Below are 25,773 nucleotides of genomic sequence, written 5' to 3'. Positions count from 1 at the left end.
CTCGGGATACGCAACCAAACCGGCTCATTTTCCCAGGCCGGCCCAGTTCAGCTCCGTTTCCAGCATTGCTATCTACAGAGCTAGAATTCCAACAACATCCAATTGAACAGATACGCCTCGTTCCCAGGAGATGACCTATTAAGATGCAATACGCAGGTCGACTCGATTCGATGGTCTTATGCTCTCGATGAATCCCTGCATCTAGATTGATGCACTGTCGATCATTCGGGATTTGACTGTTGCGGTCCAGTCAACATTGCGCAAGCTTCCCGGATTCTGGCTGTTGTTTGGTAACACTGCAGCATTATCAGCAAGGCCATGACAAATGCCGAAGGGAATCAGACATTTTGGTCATCGAATATGGTAAAATGGTTGCCTGGGATCTCCAAGCAAGCTTTGATGAAGCTCGTATCGTACTCCTCCCATCCCAGGTACGTCCAGTCCCGGATGAGATCGATGTAGTGGGGCTTCGCTTCGGGGTCTAGATGTACCGGATCGGCTGCGCGTATGAGTATTGCAGGAGGCAGACCTAACGAAAACTGTGGCGGTCGCCATTCACGCTGCATCTCGTGAGCGTACAGAATGCATTGCTGCGCTTGTACCCGCCGGGCATCGGACATTCGGGCCGGTAGCTGGAAGCTGGCAGCAACATCAGCGATCGTGCGGGGATACTGGTCTGTGACCTTGACAGTCGGAAAGACACTGTCGATCATGATAACGCCCTGCACCGTGTACTGGGGAAGTTTCATTAGTCGAGCTGCAACTTCTAAAGCAACACAGCCGCCGAGAGACCATCCTTTGTGCAAAAAAGCAATTCATTGTTAGTGCCAGAGATTCCGCGTTAGCGCTAACATTTCGTCATACCTCCCAGGATAACTTCTCCGGACCCGATGACCGACCGAAGTAAGTGTGAATAGACAACTCCCATCTGACGAATGCCGTGATCCCATTTGCCTCCGTGGTCGAAGTGAGTGTTTCCGATGCCGTAAAGCGGCCGGTGCAGCTCGCCTAAGCAAAAATACGGGAACACAGTGCCGCCTGCATCATGGAAAAGTATCAACGGAGTGGACCATTCGTTTGTTCCCGATCCTGGCTGGATTTGGCATGGGTTCTCTTCCATGTTGGTCGACTAAAGAGGGATTCTGCTGGCTTGTGGTAGTATACCGGTAGAAAAAGCTTGCCTTCTTATCACCCCCTCATTATGACGGCATCGAGGCACATACTAGCCTTACGTGTCAGCATCAGCGTCGGGAATAATAACTCCGAACCGGTTGCTCTATTGCCCCGGGCCTTTGTTGGTTTTGAGCTTGCGATCTTGCAGAAGATACGAGACCGAGAGGGATCGGCAAGTTGGAGAAAGATCGGCGACCCGAGCTGCTTTATCCGTCTCCTCACGAGCGCAGCGTCCAGGCCCCATCCAAGATTGGCAATTCAGATTTTCACTAATCTCCTTTCTGGGACCCTGCGAGCCTGCCCGAAGGATTCAGGCTTATACAGCGTCTGATCATTGACCTTTTGCTCGAAATTATTGGCAAATAAGGTTTCAGCAAGCTGAATATACTGGATTTCTGCGAACGACGGCTAATGTTCGTTTACTAATGTTGCACGAGAATCGGGAGCTAATCGGAACCTCAGGGACAGAAAACCGTATGAAAAATAAAACAATACATCCCAGAATTCCCGATGCACTATCCAGGCCTGATCGAATAGGAACCAAAGTGTAATAGTATGCAGGTCTCCCTTGCCAGGTTTTGATTGTCAGGACCCTCAATGTAAAGCACATGAGACACTTCAGAGCCCTACAACCAAATTATTCAAGCCAACCGGGGTCTGCGAGCCCGAAAGAGTAGCACCACTCCTACAATATGGGTCTCGACCTCCTCGAATTCATTTTCCAATGCCTTGACAAATACCTCCGGGCTGTCGTCCGTATTTCCAAATATGCCTTTCCAGTTATAGAGGCGCATGGTCAGACGCCCGAGCAGATTGTGCTGTGCGCCATAACCTAATATCGTGGCACCAAACAGAGTCCCTTTCGGAGTCAAGTGGCGTTTCAGGTGCGCAAACACAGTCGCCTTGTGATCGGTTGGCGGAGGTAGACAATGCAGCAGGTACATCATAGATATGGAGTCAAATTTGGGTGATGCACCAAGGGATCCTTGCCCGGCTGGAATGGTGAATGGCTCGAAAACACTAGCTTGCACACATTCAGTCTTGCTCGGACAGTCGATACGCTCGGCAGACTTTTGGAGACACGAAGGGTTCATGTCGACGGATGGTGGTTGGGAGAACATGACGGTCGCCCCTGGGGGCCCATAGTCTCCACTTCAACCTGGGATCAAGTGCTGGAAAACACGGGCTTTGGCGGACTCGAAACTGTATCACCTCCGGAAGTAAGGGCTCAGACAGCGCTTGCAATTTTCAGCGCTCAGGCTGTTGACGACCATATTTCGAAGTTGCAGCATCCATTATCAGTCCCCGCCACGGGGCAGTACTCGGATCTCGTTTTAGTTGGGGGTTCCTGTGCCCGTACAGAACGATTAGTGACGCAGGTCCGGGGTTTTGTATCCCCTTTTTTCGCTCGGATCAACCATGCTGCTACGCTCGAAGCATTCGTCCCTCCACCTGATGCGTCAAGTGTGGCCGTTCCGTTTTGGTTTTGTCCGACATGGATAGTCCTTATCTGCAGGGGCTTACCGCAGAACGTCTCCGCAGTCTGCAGGCACTGTTTGGGACTGCGAGGAAGCTTCTCTGGTCCGCGACTGGAAACCCCCTATCAGGCCATGACCAAAGGCCTTCTACGCACTTTAGCTAACGAGAATTCACATCCGCTACTCCAGCACCTCACCATCATTGACCCTGATGCTATTGACACTGATACCCTAGCCACTACACTCATGCGACTTGTTCACACGGATGTCTACAACAATTATAGCCTTGTAGACTGCACTGAGAATCCTGAATGGGAACTCCATCTAGAAAACAGGATAATGATGATCCCTCGGGTACTTCCCTGCCATACAATAAACCGACAACTCTTCACTAGCCATGGCTTTTCCAGTATGGAACATATCAATCCCCATTTGGTTCCCGTCAAGGTTGTTCCTGATAAGGCGGGACTCACACTAGCCTCATTACCCCAGCAAATGCTTCCAGGCCAGACCTTACATCAGCAGAGCAAGAATAAAGATATCATTTTTATTCGGGTTCATTATGCCACTCTTTCCACTATCCATGTCCAGTCTGCTAGTTATCTGCATCTTGTTTTCGGGCGAGACCAGAAGACTCACATACATATTTTAGCACTGTCTGTCTATCATGGCTCGGTCATTTCTACACCAGCATCCTGGTGCTTAACCGCTCCCAGCTGGCTGGCTGAGGAACATGAGGCAGCATTCTTACACGAAGTAGCTACGGCTATAATTACCCGTCACCTGGTCAACAAAGCACCAGCCAATGCTGTTCTTCTAAATGATGAAGCTGCCGCATCTCTTCAACAATCCATAGCCATTATGGCTTCCACGGAAGGGATTAAAGTACGCTTTGTTACAAGCACTAAGGTCAGCGGAAGAAGCCCAACCACAATTATCATTCCACCCCGTAGCTCATCGCGTGCAATATCCTGCCTGTTGTCTACTGGAGTATCGGTTTTCGCCAGTTTCAGAGTTCAGGCAGACGGCACTTTCGCTCGCATTAAGTCTTTGCTACCTCCCGCAGTAGCGACCTACGGCTTACATACGTTCTACGGCAACTCTTCAGTCTCAAACCTAGAGGGTAAAGGCATTTCCTGCTCAGATATATTGGCAACATCCTGTCTGTTTGCAGAACAGCAAGGAGGCTCGCAGACTACTGTTTCCATGATAACTCCCGGTGACATTTGGTCGGACTCACTCAGCAGCGATTGCTCCATCATTGTCAACTGGTTGCATTCGCGGCCAGTTTTGGCATATCCCCTATCGACTAGTTCTCTTGTGGACTTGAGTGCCTACAAGACATATTTGCTAGTTGGAATGACCGGTGATCTCGGACGATCAGTATGTCATTGGATGATCATCCGCGGGGCTCGATGCTTGGTCCTTACCAGTCGATCTCCGAGCATTGCCTTCCAGGTCTGTTGCATTCAGATGCCTGTGCCGGACAACTCTGGGGTATGACAGAGTGTGGAGTTGCCCTTCACCAACGCTACCCTGCCAATGGCAGACCAGGACAGGGTGACTTGGGAAGTATTGGACCTATCACTACGGGATGTGAGGCAAGACTTGTGTCTGGTGCTGAAGTGGTCAAGGATGATGAAGTCCCAGGACAGCTATATGTGAGAGGGCCTGGTCTATTCACGGGATACTTGGGACGTAATGAGTCCATGGTTGATGCTGAAGGGTGGTTTGATACGGGCGATGTGGCCTACGTCAAGAATGGGGAGTATTTTATAGTGGGCAGGACAAAGGAGTTGATTAAAGTGCGGGGGAACGTTCATTCCCTTCCTTTCCCTATTGACATTCTATTCCATTGACTGACGCTCACAGTCGTGGAAATAGATACCAAGTTTGCCCCGCTGAAATCGAAGCCGTACTGCTCCAGCACCCGCTCATTGCGGACGTCGCAGTCATCGGCACCTGTCTATCGGATGGAAGCTCGGAGGCTCCTCGTGCATATGTTGTGCGAGCTAGAGCCCCGGGTGCTAGAGTTAGCTCCGATGAGGTGTATGATTTTGCACGTCAGCGGTTGGCGGTGTATAAGGCGTTGGATGGGGGCGTGTTCTTCATTAAGAGGATCCCGCGGACTGTCAGTGGAAAGATATAGAGAGAAAAGTTGGCGAGCATGAATAAGAGACGAGATATATTGGCAGAGCTGTTAGCAAGGTTTAAGACGAAGGATGTAGGGGGGGTTAGGGGGAGAACATCTATAATAGTTTAGTATAATTGATTGAGTAAGTCTGGTTAATCTGTGATGGTGACACTGTTGGTTCCACTATCTGGTTGAATTGCTTTGGTTTGTTCCATGTTATAGTAATATTATCTATATGGATTTCAGGTATATACTATCTCTAAGTAGCTCGTCAGTGGATGATGCAACCTATTGTATTTTGGCAGTTTGGTTAACAGATATAAGATCACTGGCAGTATACAGTCTACGTATATATGTATATTCATGCCGTGAGGATCTATACAGAATCAGGAAGCAAAGACATGAGAGGATCGATGGAAATGATGATTATACTACTTGACATCATGGCTTACCCTACATCATATAGCGTTCCAGGATACAGCGTTGTTATTTGCCCCATCACTACCCCTCCCACAACAAAGGCACACATCATTCCGCAATGACATAAGAAGCTTGATTGTCTTCGTTCTTCATTTAAAAAAGAAAAATGAAGAAAAAGCAAAATACATACAACAGAAGGGATTCGCTGGTGGTCACCCACCCAACTACTAACCTCCCGGCGTGTGGCTTAAGTACGGCTGAGCGGACGGGAAGCCCTGTTTTCCACACCCTGTGGTCGTATGTACTAAACAACACTTAAGCTAAAAATATATAGCACATATCTATCATCTCAGAAGCATAACTGCAAAGTGCAAAGAGCAAGGAAATGGATCCCTGGCTATGCACAGACCACCGGCTACAGCAGAACAACGCCATAGTAATCATGCAAGCCCGTGCAGGTGGCTTGAGCAGACAGACCAATCAGATCCAAACCACTTCACACACGGACACTGCATACTAGGCCATATTGTGGTTACTCAAGAAGCAATATTCATGCAGGACTGTGCATGAATATAGCAACACAGATCTAGTAGCCAATTACACCTTGTATAGGGTAGCACAAACATGCATGTCAGCCTCAGCACAGACCATGTTGGAGAATGCGCTAATGCACGGTGTTGCAAAGCAGTCGCTCTAAATATAAAGCTAATGCACGGTGTCGCAGGTTGATGGCTCTAAAGCTGACACTACTGCACAATGTCGCAGGTTGATGGCTCTAAAAGCTGCACTCATACACAAGACTGCATATAGAATGGTTCTAGAACTGAATCTCATGCATGGTGTTGCAATGCAATTGCTCTAGAATAAACACTAATGCACACAGTTGCAGGACAGTCGCTCTAAATAAGGCGCTAATGCACCATGTTGCAGGACAATGGCTCTAAAATATGTCACTAATGCATGGGCCGACTGGATGGCTCTAAACAAGGCACTAATGCACAGTATTGCAGGTTGATGGCTCTAGAAAGCACGCTAATGCACGGTGTTGCAGGACGACGGCTCTAAAATGTAGATCACCACGTGATGTGTCCAATCATATGCCATGATTTCTATCTAAAACTGACCCACAGGATATGGAGATATTGGGGATGGACTCAGTTGAACTCTAGATACTTGAAGCAAGTGCTGCTTTGTAGTTTTGAGTAGGGAAGCGCATATATTACTCTTGTATCTAATAGCTGAATGAAGTTTACCTTTGGAGGGGGAAGGACATAGGTCATTTATTATTGCTCCCTAGAACAAGGACCCATGGTTACACACATGTTACGGTCGCATATTCTCCATTCTGGATATTAGCTGATAATTCATCGGTAAATACACTCTATATGTGACATGTGACTTGTTTATATATTAATATTATATCCTAAGTATGCTAACGAGTCCAACATCGTGTAATATCCCTCTTCATGAATATCACCATTGAGCTCGTCCAAAGTATTCCCCATCGACTTCATAAGGTAGGCCAAAGATATCTCCATGCGGTCCAGACAGCTTTACAGACAGTCCGAGAAAGCGGAAAGATAGGGTTGTTGATAAATCAGCGGGCCCAGAAGCCTAAAAGCGATCTCGTATCCGCCATAAGGGTATATAAGCCACGACTTGAGCTAGTCCAAACGTCCTCAAATACATTTGAGCTTCGAGGATCACCAAACCACTCGGCTCGTTTTCAGCGTCTTCGTCTCCAGCATATGTAGTCTGTGAGTCCATTGAGTGTCCCTCTTCCTCCACAAAAGTCAATTATCAATTCGAGTTTTTCTCTCCCTGGCAGCACACATGCTGAGCGTTTTGCATGTTGATTCCTTGCCCAAGGTCTGACAATAGGCGTGTGCCAATATTCTATGAAGCTGGAAGAGCATGACGAACTAATTGCAGGTGATTTCTCAATTGTACCATCGTACATTTCGAGACTTGTCACTAGTAGTTTATGTGCTAATTTTGTAGGCGAATTGTCAATCTCATAAGGCAAAAAAAATTTATCCTGGAAGCTACCATAAGAAGATGACCAGGTTCTCCAAGATTCATACTGGAAGAGGTAGTATCTCATTCTCGATTTCGGTTGGAAACGCCGCTTTGCCAGGGATGTTGGTATTCATGGGGATATTTGCCTTAACTTTCCACCCTTAGACAACGCTGCATGAATAAGGTTTCCTTCATTTTACTATGTGTTCAGAAGAGCTTATCTTTCTCAACGTCAGGAATAGTATGGGACAGCCACTTGAACGGTCAAGAGCTTATCGGGATGATAATGTGTTGTTGTCTGTGCTCTGAAATAGGAGCCGGTTCCTCTTCAACGCTCGCTATAAGGAGCCAATTTTCCTTTGTCTTCTCATAGTACCGTCCACTGTGGTTTGAGTTTCCATATCGACAATGACATTTCCTAGTCATCCCCAACGACTGAAGGCACGATGTTAGTACTCTTGAAATAAACCTGACCGTACCCAGTTTCAGCAATCTTAGTCCAGCGGAGGTTAGGACAAGCTGCCACAATTTCTGCGTGGTTTGTGCCATCAAGAGCAGTCTATGCCACTGATCAGGCCGGTAGACACGACGTGGGCTGGGGCTTGGGCTTGGGCTTACGGCTTTGCAAGACAGCCACGAAGCAACATTTTGAACGTCTCTCACGGTGAAGAGTATAATGGTTGATGATAGCTCGCGTGCAACATAGTCGCTGGTTCTCGACAGTATCAGATTTTGATCTGGCAGACTGCTATATAAAGTGACGAGTCGCTAATGACTGCAATAGCATTTCCCCAGAATAAATCACGATACTTACATCAAGCGACGTTCACGGAGGCGCTCGCTGAGATTGTGTTTTTTTTAGGTCCTAATTATAGTAGAAAGCGGGGGGTATAGCGAAGAATTTCTTGGGTCTGTTAGATCGCATTCCAATCCACAGTTGGGTCAGAAGTGCATCCACCATATCATGTGTCCATTCTGCTTTCGATCTTTCTGAAGGAAGAATGCTGTATACACTGGTATTTGGCATCCAGTTAAATGCTATATCAAATCAGTAACTAGTATGAGAACATAAGAGGCACTTGATCGTGGTGCTGATCACGCCTGGTGCAGCTAACACCGTGTAATTAGCCCGCGTAAGTGATCAAATCAATGAAACTCGAGAGTCAGGATTTCCATTCTATGGTTACAGTGCCTAAATTCCATTTCCGTGGCATGGCCTCATCGGGTTCCAGTTCTCTTAGCATTGTCTCGTCTCGCTTCAGTTCTCGGCACAATGCCGGATTCGATACTATCAGCGTATATATATTGACTGTGAACCAGAAGTGGCTCACTATACCCACGTGTTTTGTTGTAGCAACCATTTCTAGATCCAGCAAGCCATGGATGGAGTCATTCATAGTTTATGAATTCGAGAAGCCATCATAAGTTTCTCGATGAAGAGTTCTGTAGCAATAGCCAATCACTACTAGCCCTTTCTATTGAGGCCTCTAGCATTTCTTCGATTCCTCGATTTTGGAGCTGGTCAGAGCCAGATTGAGCATCTCATCATCTTAGCATTCATTTGTCTAGACGGTTTTTGTTCTCTTGCAATTGCAAGATTGGAAGCATGGTCGATGTCCCAGGCATTCTGCTTGGCATTGTATAGTGGCTATATCACCTTCTCCATTCTTCGGATAGAGTAATACTGGTATGTAGGCATGCCTAGAGCATGCGATATGCGTTTGTCTCTGAGGGCTTTCGTATGATTATTGTTGCAATGTTCTTTCCTGAAGATTTGGAAAGAGTATGAAGATGGAGATAGAGAAGAAGGTCTGAATGGGGGAGATAATGGGTATTTATGCTACGGAAGTTGATTGGGAATGATGAGGGCTTACATGGAATGTTGCCCATTGCCTATTAGCTCTGGTGAAGCTTGCATTTGCGGCACGTATTGAATGATATATTGACTGTGCTTTCAAAGTCGTGAATATGGATATTCCTCGTAAGAAGCATATACTCCCATATCAGACAATTGTTTCTAGCAATAAGTTGGATACATGTGAATACCCGACATGAGCAAATTCCCTGGAGATTGCTCGGTTTCATACAAGTGGTAGTATTATAACTAGATACCCGCTACGGTAGCTTCCAGAATAGTAGTGATGAGCCGATAATTCACAACCGGGATTATGATACTATCCTTCAGTGACGGTATTACCGAACAATTGTCTTGAAACTGTTATGCCACCATTGACAAAACCTATACAAATAATATACATCAATTCATTTCACAAAATATCCTACATTACCATTAACGCCCATTTTTCCTATCCCAAACCTATCCCCAAATCTCGCATTTCTTTGAGACTGGATCCAGATCAAGGCGCAACCGCCAACAAACCCACCAAAAACCCAGCGAGAGGCCACATAGCCCTCGCACCATTAAGCAACGCCCACCTATTCAACAACCCCAACACCCTCTCGCCCTCCTGGAGATCTTTCTCCTCCTGTACACCCACCTTGGCCTTCTCCATCAAGGCATCATTCGTGCCTTTCATGGCTAGAATAGTCCACGGCACAATGGCAATCGTCAATGCAGCAGCGATCGCATACGTAGTGGTAGCTCCCCGTGGTGCAATCGCTGACAAGGTGCTCTGTGCTCTCGTCTCCCAGGACAAATACAAGAGGGTGGTGGCGGTGAAGAGAGCGATCGGGGGAGCGCGGTTCTTGCCCGTTTCATAGACGAGGGCCCATTGTTTGGTGATTGTTGATAGGGGAATACTGTGCTCTTTGTGGGATTGGAGAAGAGCTGGGATTGTCATTAGGGATAGAGAGAATATGTTTCCTGCATATTCTATTGTTAGCGAGAGTTTAGGTTCAGGATGAACGGGGCGTAGTACCCGAGAGCCAAGCGGCGCCACTGAGGCCGATTGCTTGGGCTATGCAGAAGCTTGTTGGGAGGGTGTCTGTTGTGTACATGGTGTAATCGTACTATGTAGGTGGTGAGATGGATTGCGTCTGGAATGCTTAGAGTGGATGGATGAGGGTGATGTGGCTTATATATGAATGCTACTGAGTATGTGGAGTCATGATGCCATCGGTGAGCTTAAATATTTGTTTCAGGGCCTAGACTTGTAGCTTAGTTATGGCGTTTGCAGCTTCCACCTGATTACTGCGATAGTATGCAGGATAGATAGCGAGAGGCCATTGCTTGTTTCTCGCCCCGCATTCTTCATTGCATGGTTCGTGGAAAGAAGTTGACTGGTTGAACACTGTGGATGCTCGGCTTTTGGCGGGTTTTGGACCGGTCGGGTGGGTTTTGGAGTCCGTGATGTTCACCATATCATTGTGTAGATGCAGCTCAGACCAGTAGTCCTGGTTAGAGCAACTATTGTCTCCAATGTACAATACTAATACTTATTGTGAGGGTCGAGTATAGAAAGGGACAGTGGAGTATATAATAATCCGTTCGGTCGCACTTTCTATCTCCCCTGTGCTTTCCCCTTCGGCAACTGTTGGCACTAAACACCAAACACTACAAAGTCAACCAAACACCACAACAAACACTACATTCACATTCACATACATACCATCAGATTAGATTTCAACACGTCGACGCGTCTTGATGAGTAGAAGTGGATTTTCGCGATGCTTCAACATCTCGACCAGCCAGGGTGTATGATTGGTCCATTGAGAAATGATGTCTCTGATATCTGTCTATCTGATCAATCTCTACGGAGTACGGAGTACCCTTTTGGCAGGAAGCGAATAGGATAAACGGGGCAGAATTGATCCAGAGTGATCGAGTGCTCTGTAGGTCAGCCACCATAAGGTAGTCAAAGAGCATCGCCAACCGCAGCACATAACAAGACCAATCAACTTCTCCATGTCGATCAAATCATCAGAACAACGTGTCTATCTACCCCATAGTAATCACCAAACACGTTTCTAGTCTCTCGCAGCATAAGCAGAGAATCCTTCCCATACAAGCCAAGTTGCGCCCGAAACTTCCAGGATCGTACTGTGTCCAGACTAGTCCCAACATAGTAAGGAGTTCGCAGGTCGTTATGTAAGCCTCACAAGGCTGACTGTCAGAACCTGGTCCTCCCATTCATGCAATCATCCTCCTACAAACCCAAAACAAAAGAATCTGACAGGCTGACAGGATGTCGCAGCCTTGCCATGGAAAACCATCAGGGATTTTTCTAACACCGCCTCTCTCTGTCGGCCAAGACTTTCCAAACGACTAATCCTCGGAACTGACTAGAAAACGAATACGGAAGATAGTCTAGCTCGGACGCTGCCCGACCGACAACATTACTACATCTGCAACCACCCATGAACAGGACGGAGAAGGAGAAAAGGACCGAAAACCGAACAATGGGGGTTGCGAGTGGTTCCATTGACTCCGTGACCCGGTGAAAATTGCACCCAACTCCCCGATCTAACCAGCCAATCCGATCCTATAACCAAGTTAACTATAGAGAAATAATGACCAACTAATCGGAATTTCGCAAATACCTCGGCAGCGATCGTATCCGTATCCGATACCCCAATTCGTTGCGGGAATCATTTCACCTCATCTTCTACCGCCGGGAGTCGCAAAGAAATTTCCCCACCGGGGGAAATTCTCAACAAATGAGATGTCCCGAACGCAAGCTGAATCATTGGTCTAACTCAACTTGCATCTTGGTTTCCGTCCTTTTCGTTCTCTTTTTGCCCTTCAGCCCAGTCCATGGCCCCGCCCCGCCAAGGCTATAAAAAAAGAATAAGCTTGAACGGTGAAAAAATAATCTCGTGTGGTGAGTGGGTTTAGGCAATGTTTGAACCAGACTAGTTAGTTGGTCACACCCTCATACACACTCTCTCTGCACCCTGTAAGATGGTACGTAGAAAGTTAGTGCCTGGATCGGCGCCCCGTGCGATGGGAACGAATACGATCTATGCAGAGATAGTAGTAGACCGACAGGGCTGGGTGAGAATGGGGTGTGAGTAATAAATATGCGGACTTTTCTCATTGAAGTGATGATATTCAAATCATTCTTTACTACTATCGTCTATACTATCCTTGACATTCTTCACTCCTTCTACCACCTGTACACCAGTACTGGTAGTATACAAATTACAAAATGTCCATCCAAGACAGCGACGCAGAGAGCTCCATCTCCAGCCAAACAAGGTACATCCAAACCACCACCACCATCATCAACACCATACCTTAATTCTAACAATAATTAAACAGAACAAAAACCCCCAAACACACTTTCCCCCTCGCCCACCCCCCTCCCAAATCCACCCCCTGCCTCCGCCTCTCCCCGCGCCTCCTCCTCCAAATCCAACAACTCTCAATAACCTCAAACCGACACCGGGCCCTCCCCATCCTGGAAATCTACCAACCCCCACGACAAGGGAAATCCCTCCCAAACTGTCCGCGCAAAATCCACGGCCGGGATCTCTACATCCTGCAAAGCGACGCTTACACCGACATCACCTCGACACCAAAACCATCATCATCAGAACCTCCTAGTAGTACTTACCCCATCGCCGCGGGCGTAATCTACAACAACCACAACCCCAAGAAATCCACCACCACCACCACGACCCCACCAACAACAACTACTACAACTACTACTACAACACCAGAACCCGAAGACGAAATCTACCTCCCAACCACACACCAAACCTACTCCGCAACGCGCACCCCACGAGGCAACTACCGCTTCATCCTACGCGAGAAGAAAACCCCCTCGGGCGAAACCGTCATCATCGAATGGCGGCGGAAAGCCCCATCGCAGACCCGGCCAAGAACCGCGTCGGGGTCGGCGGTGTCGGGATCAACGGACTCCGATACAGTAACAACACCAACAACAACAACAGGAAACCCTTGCGAGGAGGAAGGAGACTCCACTACTAGTTCTTCCGATGCCAATGCCAATGCCAATGTTAATGCTAATCCCCGGTTTGTGCTATGCGTTAGTGCCATCGGAGGGGAAAGAGCAGCTGGCACCGATCAGCGTGTCAGACGGTCGGGGCTGGCTGGACTAGAGAAAAAGGGGCTGAGGGTTGGCGGGTGGGATGCGAAACAAGTGCGGTTTTTGGAGGAGGTGGGGATATTAGGTGCTGGGGAGGAGAAGGAGGTGGTTACGTTGGTATTGACGCTGGGGGTTTATGTTGCGTGGATGGAGGGGTGGTTGTAATACTACTTCCCTACCATCATTCCATTGTCTACGGAGGTATTGGGTTCAGGGGGGGTATCTGTTGTTCAGTTCGTCGGTGGTGGGAGTGTCCGGCTTGGCTGGACCTTTTTTTATTTTTTCTTGGGGAAAGGAAGGAACACGGGATTTACAGAATTCTCCGCTCCGATGGTATTCATTACTATCACTTGGAGATTGCATATTTTTATTTTTTTTTTTTTTGCATAGCGGGTCTATTATGGATATTATCGTGATACCTGTGAATTTTCATTTTCAATAGATTGTTGAGTTGCGACATTTATTGCAGCTGCTCAACTTATTTTTACCAATTATATCTACTTCATCCCTAATTCCTTTGTCTTCGCCCTACCGCCAAGTCTCTCTAACCGTCGTAGGAAGTGACGCCAATTTCTAGTGCCTTGATCTGTAGCGCCAGCAATCGCGAGTAATACCGACAGACGGCCAGGTTACCGCCCATGAACCACAGGCCTGGGTGTCCGGTCCGCCGCCACATGCGCATTTCGCCCGTCTCGTCGAATCCCCAGACATCCTTCACCTTCTCCCCCTCTTTTCCGAACACGAGCTGTGCTTGGGTGGCCATGTTCTGATACCCTGTCGCCAAGATGATCTCGTCCGCCGGGAGCTCCGATCCGTCCGCGAACCGGAGTCCGTGAGGGAGGACCTCGGTAATCTCCTGGCCCTGCTTCACCTTCACCTTGCCGTCAATGATCAATTGGCTGGCCCCGACGTCGATGTAGTAGCCTCCACCACGTTGGAGGTATTTGACGAGCAGACCCGCACCGTCTGGACCGCGGTCTACCTTGAACCCGGCCCGCGCCAGCCCCTCCAAAGTCGCCCGGTCGTTCTCGTTCTGACGCTTGGTGACCTTGATCTGCTGGGCCTTGAACAGCTCTGCCGGAATACTCCAAAGGTAAAGGTCGGCTTCCTCGGTCCCGGGTCCTGCTTCCTCGTACAAGCCCTTGAGGCCGATCTCCACAATCGACTCCGAGGAAATTACGCAGGTTGAACTGCGCTGCACCATCGTCACGTCATATCCATTCTCATAGTAATCTTGTGCAATATCGTTGGCGGAATTGCACGCCCCAACCACGACAGCCCTTTTACCCTTCGACTCGGGCTTGGCACCGCGGAACTCGCTGCTATGGCAGATGAGGTCGCCCTGGAAGGAATCCATGCCCTTGAAGTCAGGCACATTCTTCTTTCCAGAATGGCCAGTGGCTTGGACGATATACCGGGGCTTCAGGGTGCGATTCTCCACCGTCCCGTCCTCCTTCCGCCGCTGCAAATCAAGAGTCCATTGTTTTCCGTTGTTGTCCCATGAGGACCCCTTGATGTCGGTCTTGGTCCATACATTCAGCTCTAGCAGCTTAGCATAGCACTCAAACCACTCGGCTATCTTGTCCTTGGGTGTGAAGATCGGCCAATTCGGCGGGAACGGGATGTAGGGAAAGTGGTCAAACCAGACAGGGTCATGCAGGACCAGCTGGTGGTAGCGTTGGCGCCAGTTGTCCCCAATGTTCTCTTCTCGGTCGATGATCAGAACATCGATACCCAGCATCTTAAGGCGGGCCGCAATGATGAGACCAGATTGGCCAGCACCTGGTCGGGTCAGCACATCAGATAGTAACAGGTTGGTAGGTTAGTAGCATACCGACGACCACAACAGTTGGAGACCGGTCCTTTGCTTCGATTTCGGCCGTCCGACGGTCCTTCCAGTTCTTTCGATCTAGACTTTCGCCGTGCTGTGCTCCCACGGGTCTCTTGAAGTTCACCGCTTCTGGGTGGTCGACGAAACCCTCCATGGAGGTGAAGAAGGTGAAAATCTTCCACTCGCCATCCTTTTCTGCCAGCCGAACGATACCGTGTCCATGGAGCAGGGGGCTGGTGAGCGTAATGTAAAAGAGGATGCCTGTGACGTCGCCGAAGGCATCGATAGGACCGACGTAGGGGCCTCGGAATGCGGTCGAGCGGTCAATCTCGATTTTGCTTGGGAGACGGCCTGATTTGAGCAAGCCGTGAATGTTCTCCTTGCCTTTTGCGGTGTAAAAGTCCCATGTCAAGCAGAGGTGATCTCTCCAGTAGGCATCTTCCAAAAACAGGTCGGAAAAGGACTCCACATCTCCTTTGCTAAGAGCTGTGTTGATCTTCTCGACGAGCTGTGAAGCGACCTGGTCCGCATTGACATCGGTCGAAGAACAAGTCTGGGGAAATGTGCCGACGGGAACATTGACCGAGCCGGTCGTCACGTCTTCGGAAGGCATTGTGCCTATGATGAAGGAACACTGAGCTGAGAGTAGAGCAGGGGTGGTATTTCCCTGGGCAGGTCAAAGAGGGGAAGAGAAGAGGCCAGGTTTAAATCAGCGGGGGTAGTACCAACCCCGCTTCTTCAATGCCACAGCCATGACAACTCACCGGATTAATGTGGTTAGTCAGGTTCGTATCTGCACGCCCATTCTTCAGCTCGTACCGGTCGTCATAGGTAGTTCTCCTGCTAGCTCGGGGTGTGCTGGGGGGTCCGACGGGTCGTGGCGGCGCTAAACTGGCCTGTCGGCTCGGTTGGTTGGACACCCCACAGTCTGGCAGGTCTGGATTCTGCAGACCCCCATCGCAGACCTCGACGAGTGATATGGCAGCTTATTTTTCAATTATACTGCGGTGAATCGTACCAATTGTGCACGAATTGTGTGCAGAATAGTGAGTGGTTACATCCTGCTCTGAATGCGGAAAGATGTAGAAAGAGGGGAAGATGATTGATTGCAACAAAGGGAAGGAACCCAGCCGGGAGCGTGACCCCGCAGGGAATCCCACCTTCCCCTTCTTCCTGAGGTTCCACCGTTGATCTCACCTTGCTTCAACCGTGCTACTTACCAGATTTCATCCCCATGAAATTGGCAATGGGTCATTATCTCGCTGGGTCGGTACATTCGAATTGATTCTGGATCCGAACCAGACGGGTAGTGCGGGTTCCACACATCGTCCAGGAACCCGGCTGAGCGACTTCGGAGGCTATCTATCAGATGGCAGGTAAGACACAATATCTGCTACACTGGCTCATTCTGTCACTAGTCGATTCTGTCAGTCAAGCTTCTGCTTCATACAACTATCACCAATACAGTATTCGTGCAGGCTGCATCGTGAGCCAGGCCGCTGTTGGAATTAGGTACTAAGATATCTTTGATCAGGGTTTCACCTTTCAGCGCCCAGCTCGCGGACAATAACACGCCATCTCGCCTTTTCCACAACCGAACACCGGACCTCCTTTCGACCTAAGTGGACTTTTATCCGACCTATTCAGCTAGCCACCGCAGATCATAAGCACTCAAAACACCCATCTACCTCTCTAGGCTACGGGGTAGATCTCCTGGTATCCTCATTGGGGAATTCCCCATCCCTACCACAAACCCGACCCACGACATCCTAGCCACCTGTACACGGTCACAAAATCGGCATCAACGATCCCAACCCCGCTGACTCGAACATCTGCAGGTCGGATTATGATAGCCTGCGTGGCACAGGACACCCGACCAATCAAAATTCCTTCAAAAGACAGGACGCTTACCACGTACTATCCACTGTGGGGGGCTCTCATCGAGAGGTGCGGGATTATCTATCATAATCGTGGGTTTCAATGCTTCTAGCGTGAACCATTCTACGTGGTGGTGGGGCAGGAGCTGATGCCGATCGACCCATCGCGACAAATGGTACTCCGTAGATAGAGTTCAAGTGGGTTGGGTGGGAGCGGGGTTGGAACCAAAGATTTGTGGTCGGATTGTGGTGTGGTGGCAGGGGATGAGCTAACAGATGGGATGTCGGCAGCTTCAGTTTAGGTACTAGGTACTGAAGACGGTGATACTAGTTGGGTGATGATAAATATGGTCGCAAGGTTGATCAGAGTACTGCGAACGATTCAATTGTTGCTAGTTATATATGGTTGACCATTCAGCAACTCGGGAGTACCCATGTGGTTCTAGTACTACAAAGATTAGTATATAAATTCACACCCACACGATTAGAGCCAAGAGTATTTATATTTACTACTAGTACGAGAAAAAGCAACCCAACAGCGAAACCAATGGCGAATAAATACAAACACGAACCTTTTCAGACAGAAACTATAAATACAAGATAATGAAATCCAATAGATCTAAGATTCGGTTTTCCGATCATCTCGATTGTAGTCTACGTGATGATCATAAGTTGAGTGGACTTGCCCGCATAGGCGGACATAATCGAAAGTTTTTGTTTGGCGTAACAATTTGAATGAAGGCTATATTAGTAATAAAAGCCAGACTAATATTAACTAGCATCATTGGTCTAGTGGTAGAATTCATCGTTGCCATCGATGAGGCCCGTGTTCGATTCACGGATGATGCACACATTTTTTTTCATCATCAGTAGAGATGAATCTCTAATATTACCAATTCTACTCTCCCCTCTCCGATTATTATCTGGTTTTTCTTTTACCTATTATTTATTTGTTTTCGAATTTACTCATCCATTTTTTAATGACGTATATATTTACTTATTGTTTGGCCTCCATGTTCTAGCTCATCATCTCACTATAGTGTCACCCTAAAAGCTGCACCGTTATCATCAGCATACCATATTTGTATCTTCTGATTCTTCTCTTGTATGTACAGCATTGCTGCGAGCAAATAAGCAGCCGGGGAATCACACTCTATCGACCCGACCACTGGCAAATATATACAGCGAAATTAAAGTACCCTTGTATGTAACCGTGATTATATACCCAGAATAGATGAAACCGCCACCATGATGGAGTTGTCACATCATGTAACAACATCCCTCCTTCTCCGTCTACCTTGATTCGCATATCGACTATCCAAGCCGAGTCGACCAAGTGCCAGAGTCTCCAGCGTCTCCGTCTTGCCACCCCACAATTTCCCTCTTCCAGATCCATCCGGCTTTCTCTGGATTGGAGGTATCCAGCATGTGACCATCGCCCCAAAGAGCATGCATACGGCAAAGACAATCAAAACATAGCCGTGACGCTTAACCGGCTCTTCCCCGAAACCGCCGCCGAAGTTGTAGTAGGCTGAAAATACCTGCACCACTATGGAACCGATCTTACCAGCACCGGCGCTAAGTCCGTGACAGGTGGCACGGTAACGGGTGGGGAAGATTTCAGCGGGGATGATGTATGTTGTAGCATTGGGCCCTATAGAAATGATGGGTTAGAGACATCTATATTCGACTCCCCGGTGGAAAGGTTACGTACCAAAGTTGAAGAGTGCTTGGCCGATGACGTACAAAACAACGGCCACAGGACCCTCTTTTTGTACGGTGATAAGCATGCAACCTAGGGCGATGAAGAGTGCGGATAGTGCGAGAAACGAGTACTTCTGTAGAGCGACTCTGTCCAGTTTGTGGATCACCAAGATGAGAAGAAGTCCGCCGACAAAGCTACCCACGTTCAATATGACCAGTGCGTGAGTGCAACTTGCGAAGAACATGTCATAGACGCTTGCCCCAGGACTGTCGTTCGTCTCCCAGTAAGGCGCTGGTGCACTCAAATGAAGAGACCCCCAGGTTTTAGCCAAGAACTGCGGGCTCGAGAGACTGATGCCGTAGAAGCCAAAGTCCAAGAAGAACCAGGACACGGCCGTCGCAGCTAGAGTCCGCCAGTTGCCTTCCACCCAAAAGTATTGTACGATGTCCTTCCACGTTAAGCGCCAGTGCGAGTTCAGAGTCGCTGGTTGAAGGATCCCGGTCTGGGATGTGGAGGATCGGTCCTCGGCCGTGATGGTAGTCAGGGAATATGCCTGCCCAGGAAAATTGTGCCAGCTTTCAGTTTCGAGAGTCGGGGAGGAGGAAACAATATTTGGATCAGTAAAGAGTGTGGTTGCATCGAACTCGACCTTCACTGGATCATCGTCAATCTCCATGAGGAAGCGTGGCGACTCTGGAACGAAGAACCGGAAGCAAGTTGCTATTGCTGCCGGTATCACACCGATGCCAATGACGTAGCGCCACATCCTATCGACAGACATGGTCAAATCATTGGTATCTGAACGGCTGGTGGCGATGACAATCAGCGACACGAGGTTTGCCCAGATCTGCCCCAAAGGTTGCATGAAGAAAACCGAAGCCATCATCCTTGCTCGGTGCTTAGTGGGTGCAAATTCGCTTGTGATGACCGAACTCAAAGGATAGTCGGCTCCGACACCAATTCCCACAACTATACGCCACCAGATGAGCCATGCGTAGATGCTCATTGAATCGTTTTCTCCGCGAGAGGCCATCACAACGCCCAGTGTGGACGTGATCATGAGAATCAACTCCAATCCATACATCTTCTTGCGTCCATTCCGATCAGCTAGGTACCCAAACAAGACCTGTCCCAGTAGCGTCCCGCCCAGTGTAGCAATGTTGAATAGAGTGATCTTGATCGAAGAGACCTCCTTTTTCCAGTAGACGTAGGAGATCATCGGAAGTGCCATGTTGCTTGCAAACAGTGTGTATCCATCAAGAAAGAAGCCCACACCGGCAACGAAGACGATCAAGTATTGGAATCCCTGGCGATCGATTGTGTCGTACACCTGCCGAGCGCGAACATCTCGATCCTATGGCACCGGCACAGTATTAGCTAGAAGATTCACGATGTGAAGCATCTGAAAGATTCTACCTGCTCATGCTCAAAATCCTGAGCTCGGTCGGTCTTATACCAACGTGTGCGGAACTTGCCCATGGCTGTATGTTCGTGTTGGCGTTTGGATCAAATGGATTCTAGAAATCAGATTGTACACGGATGACATCATGAAGGGCCATCGAGCTGCAAGTACAGTAGGAAGAATAGATCCTGCGGCCCCCAGATCTGAGGATGAAGGTCTAAGAAAAAGGATGGCGCAACGTTGAAAGATAGGGGAGGATGAGTCTGAGAGGGGTACTCGAGTCCCACCATGAGGCCAGAGGCACAATATACTTCTCCCGGGAAGGTTTGAACTAAACAGAAACGCGACGGGGTGATTGGAGGAAGCTGTGACAGTGCGTGCAGTAGCGGCCGGAGTGGAGCTTAATGCCTGGGGCACCCGCCCAATTCCTCGCTCCACGTGCGGCACGTGCGGACAGGATGGGGACTCATTGGGGCCCACCTGCCCACTTGGCTGCCTCTGTCAGATGAACGAGAGACGCCAGTAGTAGCATGATCCCGGAGTTCTTTCGGTCCCTGGCCAGGCTCCCGAGCTGCCTTCCACTGGATACGAGGCAAATTTGCCATTTGTGACATTTGAGTTCGCCGAGCGATAAAACCTGGTTATAGCTGAAAGCCGTCCTACTGGTTCGACCAAACACGTGCCCCTTGTGCCTCGTAAGGTCCCAATCTTGGCGGAAGTTTCACAATAAAGTTATGGTATTGTTAATGAAACTGACGCGTGGCCGCACAGGAGCAAGCAAGAAAAAAAGGAAAAGATTATGCATTGTACCTGAGAACCCAACGCCCTCTAAACTCCTTGCTGCAGACTCGTAAACCACTGATTCCATGATGGGTTATTAGTAGATGCTATGTCTGTTTTCCGAACCGCGTTTCCCCTGGGTATCGTATTCAATGTTTAATGGAGTGTGTTGTATTATTATGTGGTGCTTTCTGTTAGAAATTGGCAAAATGCTTTCCGGTCTAGGGGAGCACGTTAGCAATCGCGCTGGGGATGTTCGAAGAGAAACCTACCCGAATCATCAAGAAATTGGATAGATAATGTCCTCATCTGGGAGAGAATGTCAAAGTTGGGCTGCAACTGGAGAACCACCGGCTTTCCTGCCTTCTTGCCCGGATTGAAGCTGTCAATGCAGTTGACCGGAATGGACACATAACGCTTCGACTCCTTCCGTTGTGAGTTGGCAAAGAAAAGCATGACTTGTTTGCCGTTATGATTACGTAGAATGCGTAGGTTCTGGCTGATGCACTCTTCCCCTCGGCCCTTGGACTTCGCCTCGGCGATGCCTGCTATGAAGACCAATTTTGAACCCAGGACTAATTCTTGGAACTGCACACAATCTGCAACCGGGAATCAGCAAAAATTCGACCACTGCTAGAGTATTCTGCTACCCACCATGCCAGTCATCAAAAGTATAAGAGATCTGTGTGAGGAACACGTTGTGGGCCGATTGAACGGTTTGCTCGTCCATGAAGGAAACGCGCAGCGACGACTCGTTCGGGAGCTTTGGATGTTCAAGATGGGGAACCGGAAGCTTGGTATCGTTGACTACAGATGAATCACGACGGGTTAGCACGGTCATCCGCAGGCCCTTTTCGAACACTTACAAGTATGTATCAAAGGAGTCTGCTGACCCGGTCCCCCGCCCAACTCAAGACTCTTCAAACTCCCCGTGGCATCCTTGCGTATGTCGATGCAAGTGAAGCGTAGCTTGAAGAGCTTACTACTCCGAACGAAGGAGCTGTAATGGCTCCATCAGCGGTTGTCGTCTGCACGGGATACTGGGCAATACGCACATGGTCACAGAATGGTTCAGCGGTAAGCGGCAGGTGTCTTCGTATAAGGAGAAGCATGAAGCCTGCCTCGACCGGGATCCAATTGAAGAAGCCGTACGACTCAGCGGAGGTGGGAAAATAGGCGATGTGGCATAGCTGGGACCGGAAGAGCTTGTGGAGGAAGAGACTATGCTTTCTGGTCGAGATACGGACAGCGGAAGAGGCCAGTCCTCGGCTTCCAAATGGGCGCCTGGGTGGCTCATTGCAGATGCAAGGGACTTTAAGTAGCAACGGCCCGAACCCTCAACTGTGCACACTGCAATGTGGCGGGTGACTGACGGGCGACGATCGTGCGGATCCCCAGGAGCTGATCAACGTGTACTAGGGTTGAGGGCACTTGCATCATTCCCAATGTCGACGAGGAGAGTTCCCACAGCACAGGCCGATCCGAAGCAGTGCAAAACGGCTGGTCTTCGCTGATTGAGGGCGAGGTTATAAAGCAAGTGCTTAGTTAGGCAAGCGATAAGGGAACGCTGATGCGGGTGCCATAGAGACCTTATGCCCAGGCCCAGGGCGGGGGAACCACGGACAACGTGCTCGAAAGGCGCCCTGTGATTTGAGACTCCAGCGCGGATGAGTGGAGACACATCCCTGCGGCCGGTACACCTCGTGGTGATATGGATGGTCCGTGATGCGCTTTCCTAGTCGCTGTCAGTGCTTGGAGAGGATGGATTGAAATGTTTTCACGATATCAACCCACCTATTATACGTTGCTGCTTGAGGAACTCGTGGATAGGTACCCGCTCATCCTGGAGTTAGTGCCTCTGTGCGGGAACACAGACTAAAGTGTTGGTGGGTACCTCGAGTCATGGCGAGCGAGCCAGAAGCATATATTGCGATCCTCCCAGTCTAATCTTTGACTCGGCATTGCATACTCGGGTCGGCAGCAGGATGCAGGGAAGCTTAGGAATGCTGGCCAAAAGCCTATGGCGTGCATGAAGGCAGAGGCATGTTGTTGTATTGTCTACTAGTCGAGGCATCCCCCGACATCCCGTGGTCATGTGACGTGTGTCGGATTCGCCGGCATACCTTACGTAAATCACAAGGCGGCTTGCCAGACTAGCACAATGAGAGCACGGCCGACTATCGGTGATGCTCGGTCCGTTGGCATACTTGGGTTCGCAGTCTTCCGTTGACAATCATCGCAGAAGAAAAAGTGGTATTAGTCTATGTACTTCTATACGGACAGCCCTATCTACATGGGGTATCCTAAGATCAGAATGAAACGAAACCATATGCGAGACACCAAAAACACCGGCTAGGCTTCGCAGAGCTGAACAGAAATACAACGCAGGATGGATGCAACCCAACTGACCAGGAAGAATGCAAGCGAGCGAGCGTTGGTAACAAAGAACTGTCGGGGCGCTCTGCCATGGGGTCATGAAATGGGTATGATCCGCAAAGCCGCCAGAGATTATAGGGTATATAGATGCGAACCGGAAGGAAAACAAATATCTTCAAAACCAAGTCAGAGAAAGCCGATCGTACAATCGTACAATAGATGAACGCTTTGTGCAGCGAGGCCAGCGTGCGATGTTGGGACATTAGCAGGCACTCACTTTATGGACAGGAACGCGCCGCGGCCACAGGACCGGGAAAGATGCGGCGATCAAGTCGACGCGACGAACTGAAATGTGCCAAAGTTGAGTGACTCGCTCTTATCATCAGCATATTGCGGAGAGAGATGCGTCAGACATGAACCGCGGGATACTGCATGTGTGGAAGCGTCCCATCCAGCTATCACCGTTGGGGTCTCATTGAAACCCCAGCCCATAAACAATGGTCTGCTCCCTGGATGCAGGGGCGGTGACCCTTTTACGCGTGGATGAATCCTCGATGTGCAGCAAATGACCGATTTCCTTTACCCAGTCCCGCTCTTAGTGTGTGTAGTTTATTGAAGAGGCTTCTGGGCGATGATGCGATAACTGGTTGTCACAAGTCGCATGGTATCCATCTTGATGAAAGCCTCGCCGTCGAGACACAAGCGGTTGATCAGGGTCTTGAAGTGGCGGGGCAACACGTGGGTCTTGACCAGTCCCAAAATGACCTGGCGCATGGAGCGGAAGTAGAAGTCAACCTTGTCAATGAGGGGCGCCTGCAGACCTCCAACACTGGCATTGTCGGAGCGGACGACAGAGAAGCCGGCATCGGTAAGGGCCTTCTCGAGACTTTCGGGGGTGGGAGTGCCAACAGCACCGATCAAAGGCTTTACGCGACGCATGAGTTCGGTATGCTCGGGGTTGCTCGGATCGTAGTCGGGCAGGCTAACCCAATCGAGGAGGGAGATCTTGGCGCCGGGCTTGACGACGCGGTAGATTTCGCGGAAGAGGGAGGGAAGGTCTTTGCACAGACTGAGTGCTTGGATCTGGTAGAAAGCGTCGAAGCTAGCGTCCTCGAAAGGCAGGGGAAGATTGTTAAAGTCCTGGACGACGAAAGAATTATTCGTGAAGCCGAGCTTCTCATTGTAAGTCTTAGCCTGGCCAATCTGATTGGGATCGATGTTGAGTCCCGTGACCTTCGCGCCGGAGTATTGCGTCATGTGCGCGGCCACTCTTCCGCGACCGCAACCCAAGTCCAACACGTGATCGCCGGCGCTAAGGCCGATATCCTGCGCAATCGATTCCTCGTACAACAACTGGTTCTCCAGCACGGTCGCCTTCTTGCTCATGAATGGGGGGATGTACATCTTCTCCACGTCGCCCAGCGCGCACAGATGGTTGAGCACTCCATAGTATGCCTTGAGGCAGTCGCCAACCTTTGCCTGATAGTCCGGACCTAGCGTCTCAATCATCGCTTTCTCGTCAGACCAGTCGAGATTATAGATGACGTAGGATGCCATGAAGTCATCGACCTGCTTGGGGGTGAGGTTGTTCAGATACCGGAAGGCCTTCCAAAAGGTCTTCCATCGCTTGGGCGACGCCGAATTGTGCAGATCAGGGCGAGTTTGGGGAAGCTCCTTGTTGGCGAGCTTCTGCTTCTCAACAGCGTCCAGGGAGCTGCTCTCGGAGCTCCGGCCGGACTGGCGCGACGCCAAGACGGTTGTTTGGGTATCCATTTCTTCACGCTATAAGATTAAGAGCTTGATCGCGGCGTTGACAGCAACAAAATTCAACGGCAACAGCAACAGCTGGAAGCAACGACAGCAGTGCGAGATTAGGAGTGAGGGAAGTGCTTAGGGGGAGTGGTTGGTTGGTGACAGGGCAGTGGGTGAGAGACTAGAGACGGCGGTTATTTTCGTTGTCCAGAAAGTGCCATGCCAGAGTCGCAATGCGATTTCTCCCTCTTTTTTTCTCTCGACAAGATGGAAAGGCGGGGCTAGGCTTTAATTTATAAGCACTGCAACGGAGGGAATTTTTTTTTTTCTGACTCCTCTTTCCTGTAACAGTGAGGTGCCTCTGCAACGGCGCTGGGCGGCGCCATCGGGGGGGATCTTAATAATATTGATTGATTTGCCGTATGACCTGCCATGGGAAGTTAGCGATGGCCACTGTGGATTAGCCATTGTCACCGGATCTGGAAAGCATCGGAAGAGTCGGAAGTGGCAGGTCCAGAGCAGCACGGGAAGGGACGGCAGCGACGAACCGGAGGATGGAGAATGAAGGAGAGTCATGGGCGATGCGCGTTGGCTCTGGCTCCGTTGTTTGGGATTTGCCTTTGGAGCATAACGGCTACCACTACTTGGACTACGGCGGCAGGGTCATCTCCTCACAGGAATCAGCCCCCCTGTTAGTTTGGCGGTAAACTATTTGCTGGGAGAGGAGTGGGGGAAGAGCTGTCGCTACTACGCACGTTAACTCTTAGTATTCGACTAGATTATCGGCCCTGGAATGAGTCAAGGGTCTGCCGGCC

The 25,773-nt window shown here is 49.5% G+C and overlaps 9 protein-coding genes and 1 non-coding gene across 10 annotated transcripts; 3 read left to right on the top strand and 7 right to left on the bottom strand.

Moving 5' to 3' along the window:
• Positions 1-177: 177 nt before the first annotated feature.
• On the bottom strand, positions 178-1,467 carry BO85DRAFT_35312 (thioesterase domain-containing protein). The gene is made up of 3 exons (XM_025655487.1): positions 865-1,467; positions 345-796; positions 178-296 (listed from the first exon to the last, which is right to left on the bottom strand). Exons 1-3 carry the CDS (start codon positions 1,118-1,120, stop codon positions 222-224), a joined length of 783 nt encoding a protein of 260 aa, XP_025515119.1. The 5' UTR covers positions 1,121-1,467; the 3' UTR covers positions 178-221.
• Positions 1,468-1,665: 198 nt separating this feature from the next.
• Positions 1,666-2,165, bottom strand: BO85DRAFT_449927 (methyltransferase type 12). Its single transcript, XM_025660268.1, has one exon. It carries the CDS (start codon positions 2,115-2,117, stop codon positions 1,815-1,817), a length of 303 nt encoding a protein of 100 aa, XP_025515118.1. The 5' UTR covers positions 2,118-2,165; the 3' UTR covers positions 1,666-1,814.
• A 374-nt stretch (positions 2,166-2,539) lies between these two features.
• BO85DRAFT_35291 (uncharacterized protein) lies at positions 2,540-4,241 on the top strand. Its single transcript, XM_025655486.1, has one exon. The coding sequence runs from the start codon at positions 2,784-2,786 to the stop codon at positions 4,152-4,154; it is 1,371 nt and encodes a 456-aa protein (XP_025515117.1). The 5' UTR covers positions 2,540-2,783; the 3' UTR covers positions 4,155-4,241.
• A 5,157-nt stretch (positions 4,242-9,398) lies between these two features.
• BO85DRAFT_478360 (DUF1772 domain-containing protein) lies at positions 9,399-10,182 on the bottom strand (the record flags this gene model as incomplete). Its single annotated transcript, XM_025662895.1, has 3 exons — positions 9,399-9,463; positions 9,605-10,057; positions 10,104-10,182. The coding sequence occupies 3 exons, from the start codon at positions 10,180-10,182 to the stop codon at positions 9,399-9,401; spliced, it is 597 nt and encodes a 198-aa protein (XP_025515116.1).
• Positions 10,183-12,332: 2,150 nt separating this feature from the next.
• On the top strand, positions 12,333-13,434 carry BO85DRAFT_520652 (uncharacterized protein; the record flags this gene model as incomplete). Its single annotated transcript, XM_025665147.1, has 2 exons — positions 12,333-12,382; positions 12,446-13,434. The coding sequence occupies 2 exons, from the start codon at positions 12,333-12,335 to the stop codon at positions 13,398-13,400; spliced, it is 1,005 nt and encodes a 334-aa protein (XP_025515115.1). The 3' UTR covers positions 13,401-13,434.
• A 121-nt stretch (positions 13,435-13,555) lies between these two features.
• Positions 13,556-16,116, bottom strand: BO85DRAFT_398568 (flavin-binding monooxygenase-like protein). Its single transcript, XM_025657059.1, has 2 exons — positions 15,070-16,116; positions 13,556-15,017 (listed from the first exon to the last, which is right to left on the bottom strand). Exons 1-2 carry the CDS (start codon positions 15,677-15,679, stop codon positions 13,780-13,782), a joined length of 1,848 nt encoding a protein of 615 aa, XP_025515114.1. The 5' UTR covers positions 15,680-16,116; the 3' UTR covers positions 13,556-13,779.
• Positions 16,117-17,721: 1,605 nt separating this feature from the next.
• On the top strand, positions 17,722-17,792 carry BO85DRAFT_t162. The gene has a single exon. It is a non-coding gene; the product is annotated as a tRNA-Gly (tRNA).
• A 400-nt stretch (positions 17,793-18,192) lies between these two features.
• Positions 18,193-20,289, bottom strand: BO85DRAFT_35209 (phosphate transporter). Its single transcript, XM_025655484.1, has 3 exons — positions 20,065-20,289; positions 18,658-20,002; positions 18,193-18,597 (listed from the first exon to the last, which is right to left on the bottom strand). The coding sequence occupies exons 1-3, from the start codon at positions 20,125-20,127 to the stop codon at positions 18,209-18,211; spliced, it is 1,797 nt and encodes a 598-aa protein (XP_025515113.1). The 5' UTR covers positions 20,128-20,289; the 3' UTR covers positions 18,193-18,208.
• Positions 20,290-20,835: 546 nt separating this feature from the next.
• BO85DRAFT_35207 (uncharacterized protein) lies at positions 20,836-22,273 on the bottom strand. The gene is made up of 5 exons (XM_025655483.1): positions 21,886-22,273; positions 21,697-21,830; positions 21,485-21,637; positions 21,103-21,429; positions 20,836-21,051 (listed from the first exon to the last, which is right to left on the bottom strand). The coding sequence occupies exons 1-5, from the start codon at positions 22,125-22,127 to the stop codon at positions 21,008-21,010; spliced, it is 900 nt and encodes a 299-aa protein (XP_025515112.1). The 5' UTR covers positions 22,128-22,273; the 3' UTR covers positions 20,836-21,007.
• A 1,369-nt stretch (positions 22,274-23,642) lies between these two features.
• BO85DRAFT_35199 (class I SAM-dependent methyltransferase) lies at positions 23,643-25,112 on the bottom strand. Its single transcript, XM_025655482.1, has one exon. The coding sequence runs from the start codon at positions 24,977-24,979 to the stop codon at positions 23,816-23,818; it is 1,164 nt and encodes a 387-aa protein (XP_025515111.1). The 5' UTR covers positions 24,980-25,112; the 3' UTR covers positions 23,643-23,815.
• Positions 25,113-25,773: the final 661 nt, after the last annotated feature.

This window comes from Aspergillus piperis (genome assembly GCF_003184755.1).
Source record: "Aspergillus piperis CBS 112811 unplaced genomic scaffold BO85scaffold_10, whole genome shotgun sequence".
NCBI lineage: Eukaryota > Fungi > Ascomycota > Eurotiomycetes > Eurotiales > Aspergillaceae > Aspergillus > Aspergillus piperis.
The sequence above is the reverse complement of the archived record's forward strand: the minus strand, read 5'-3'. Positions and strand labels throughout refer to the sequence as shown.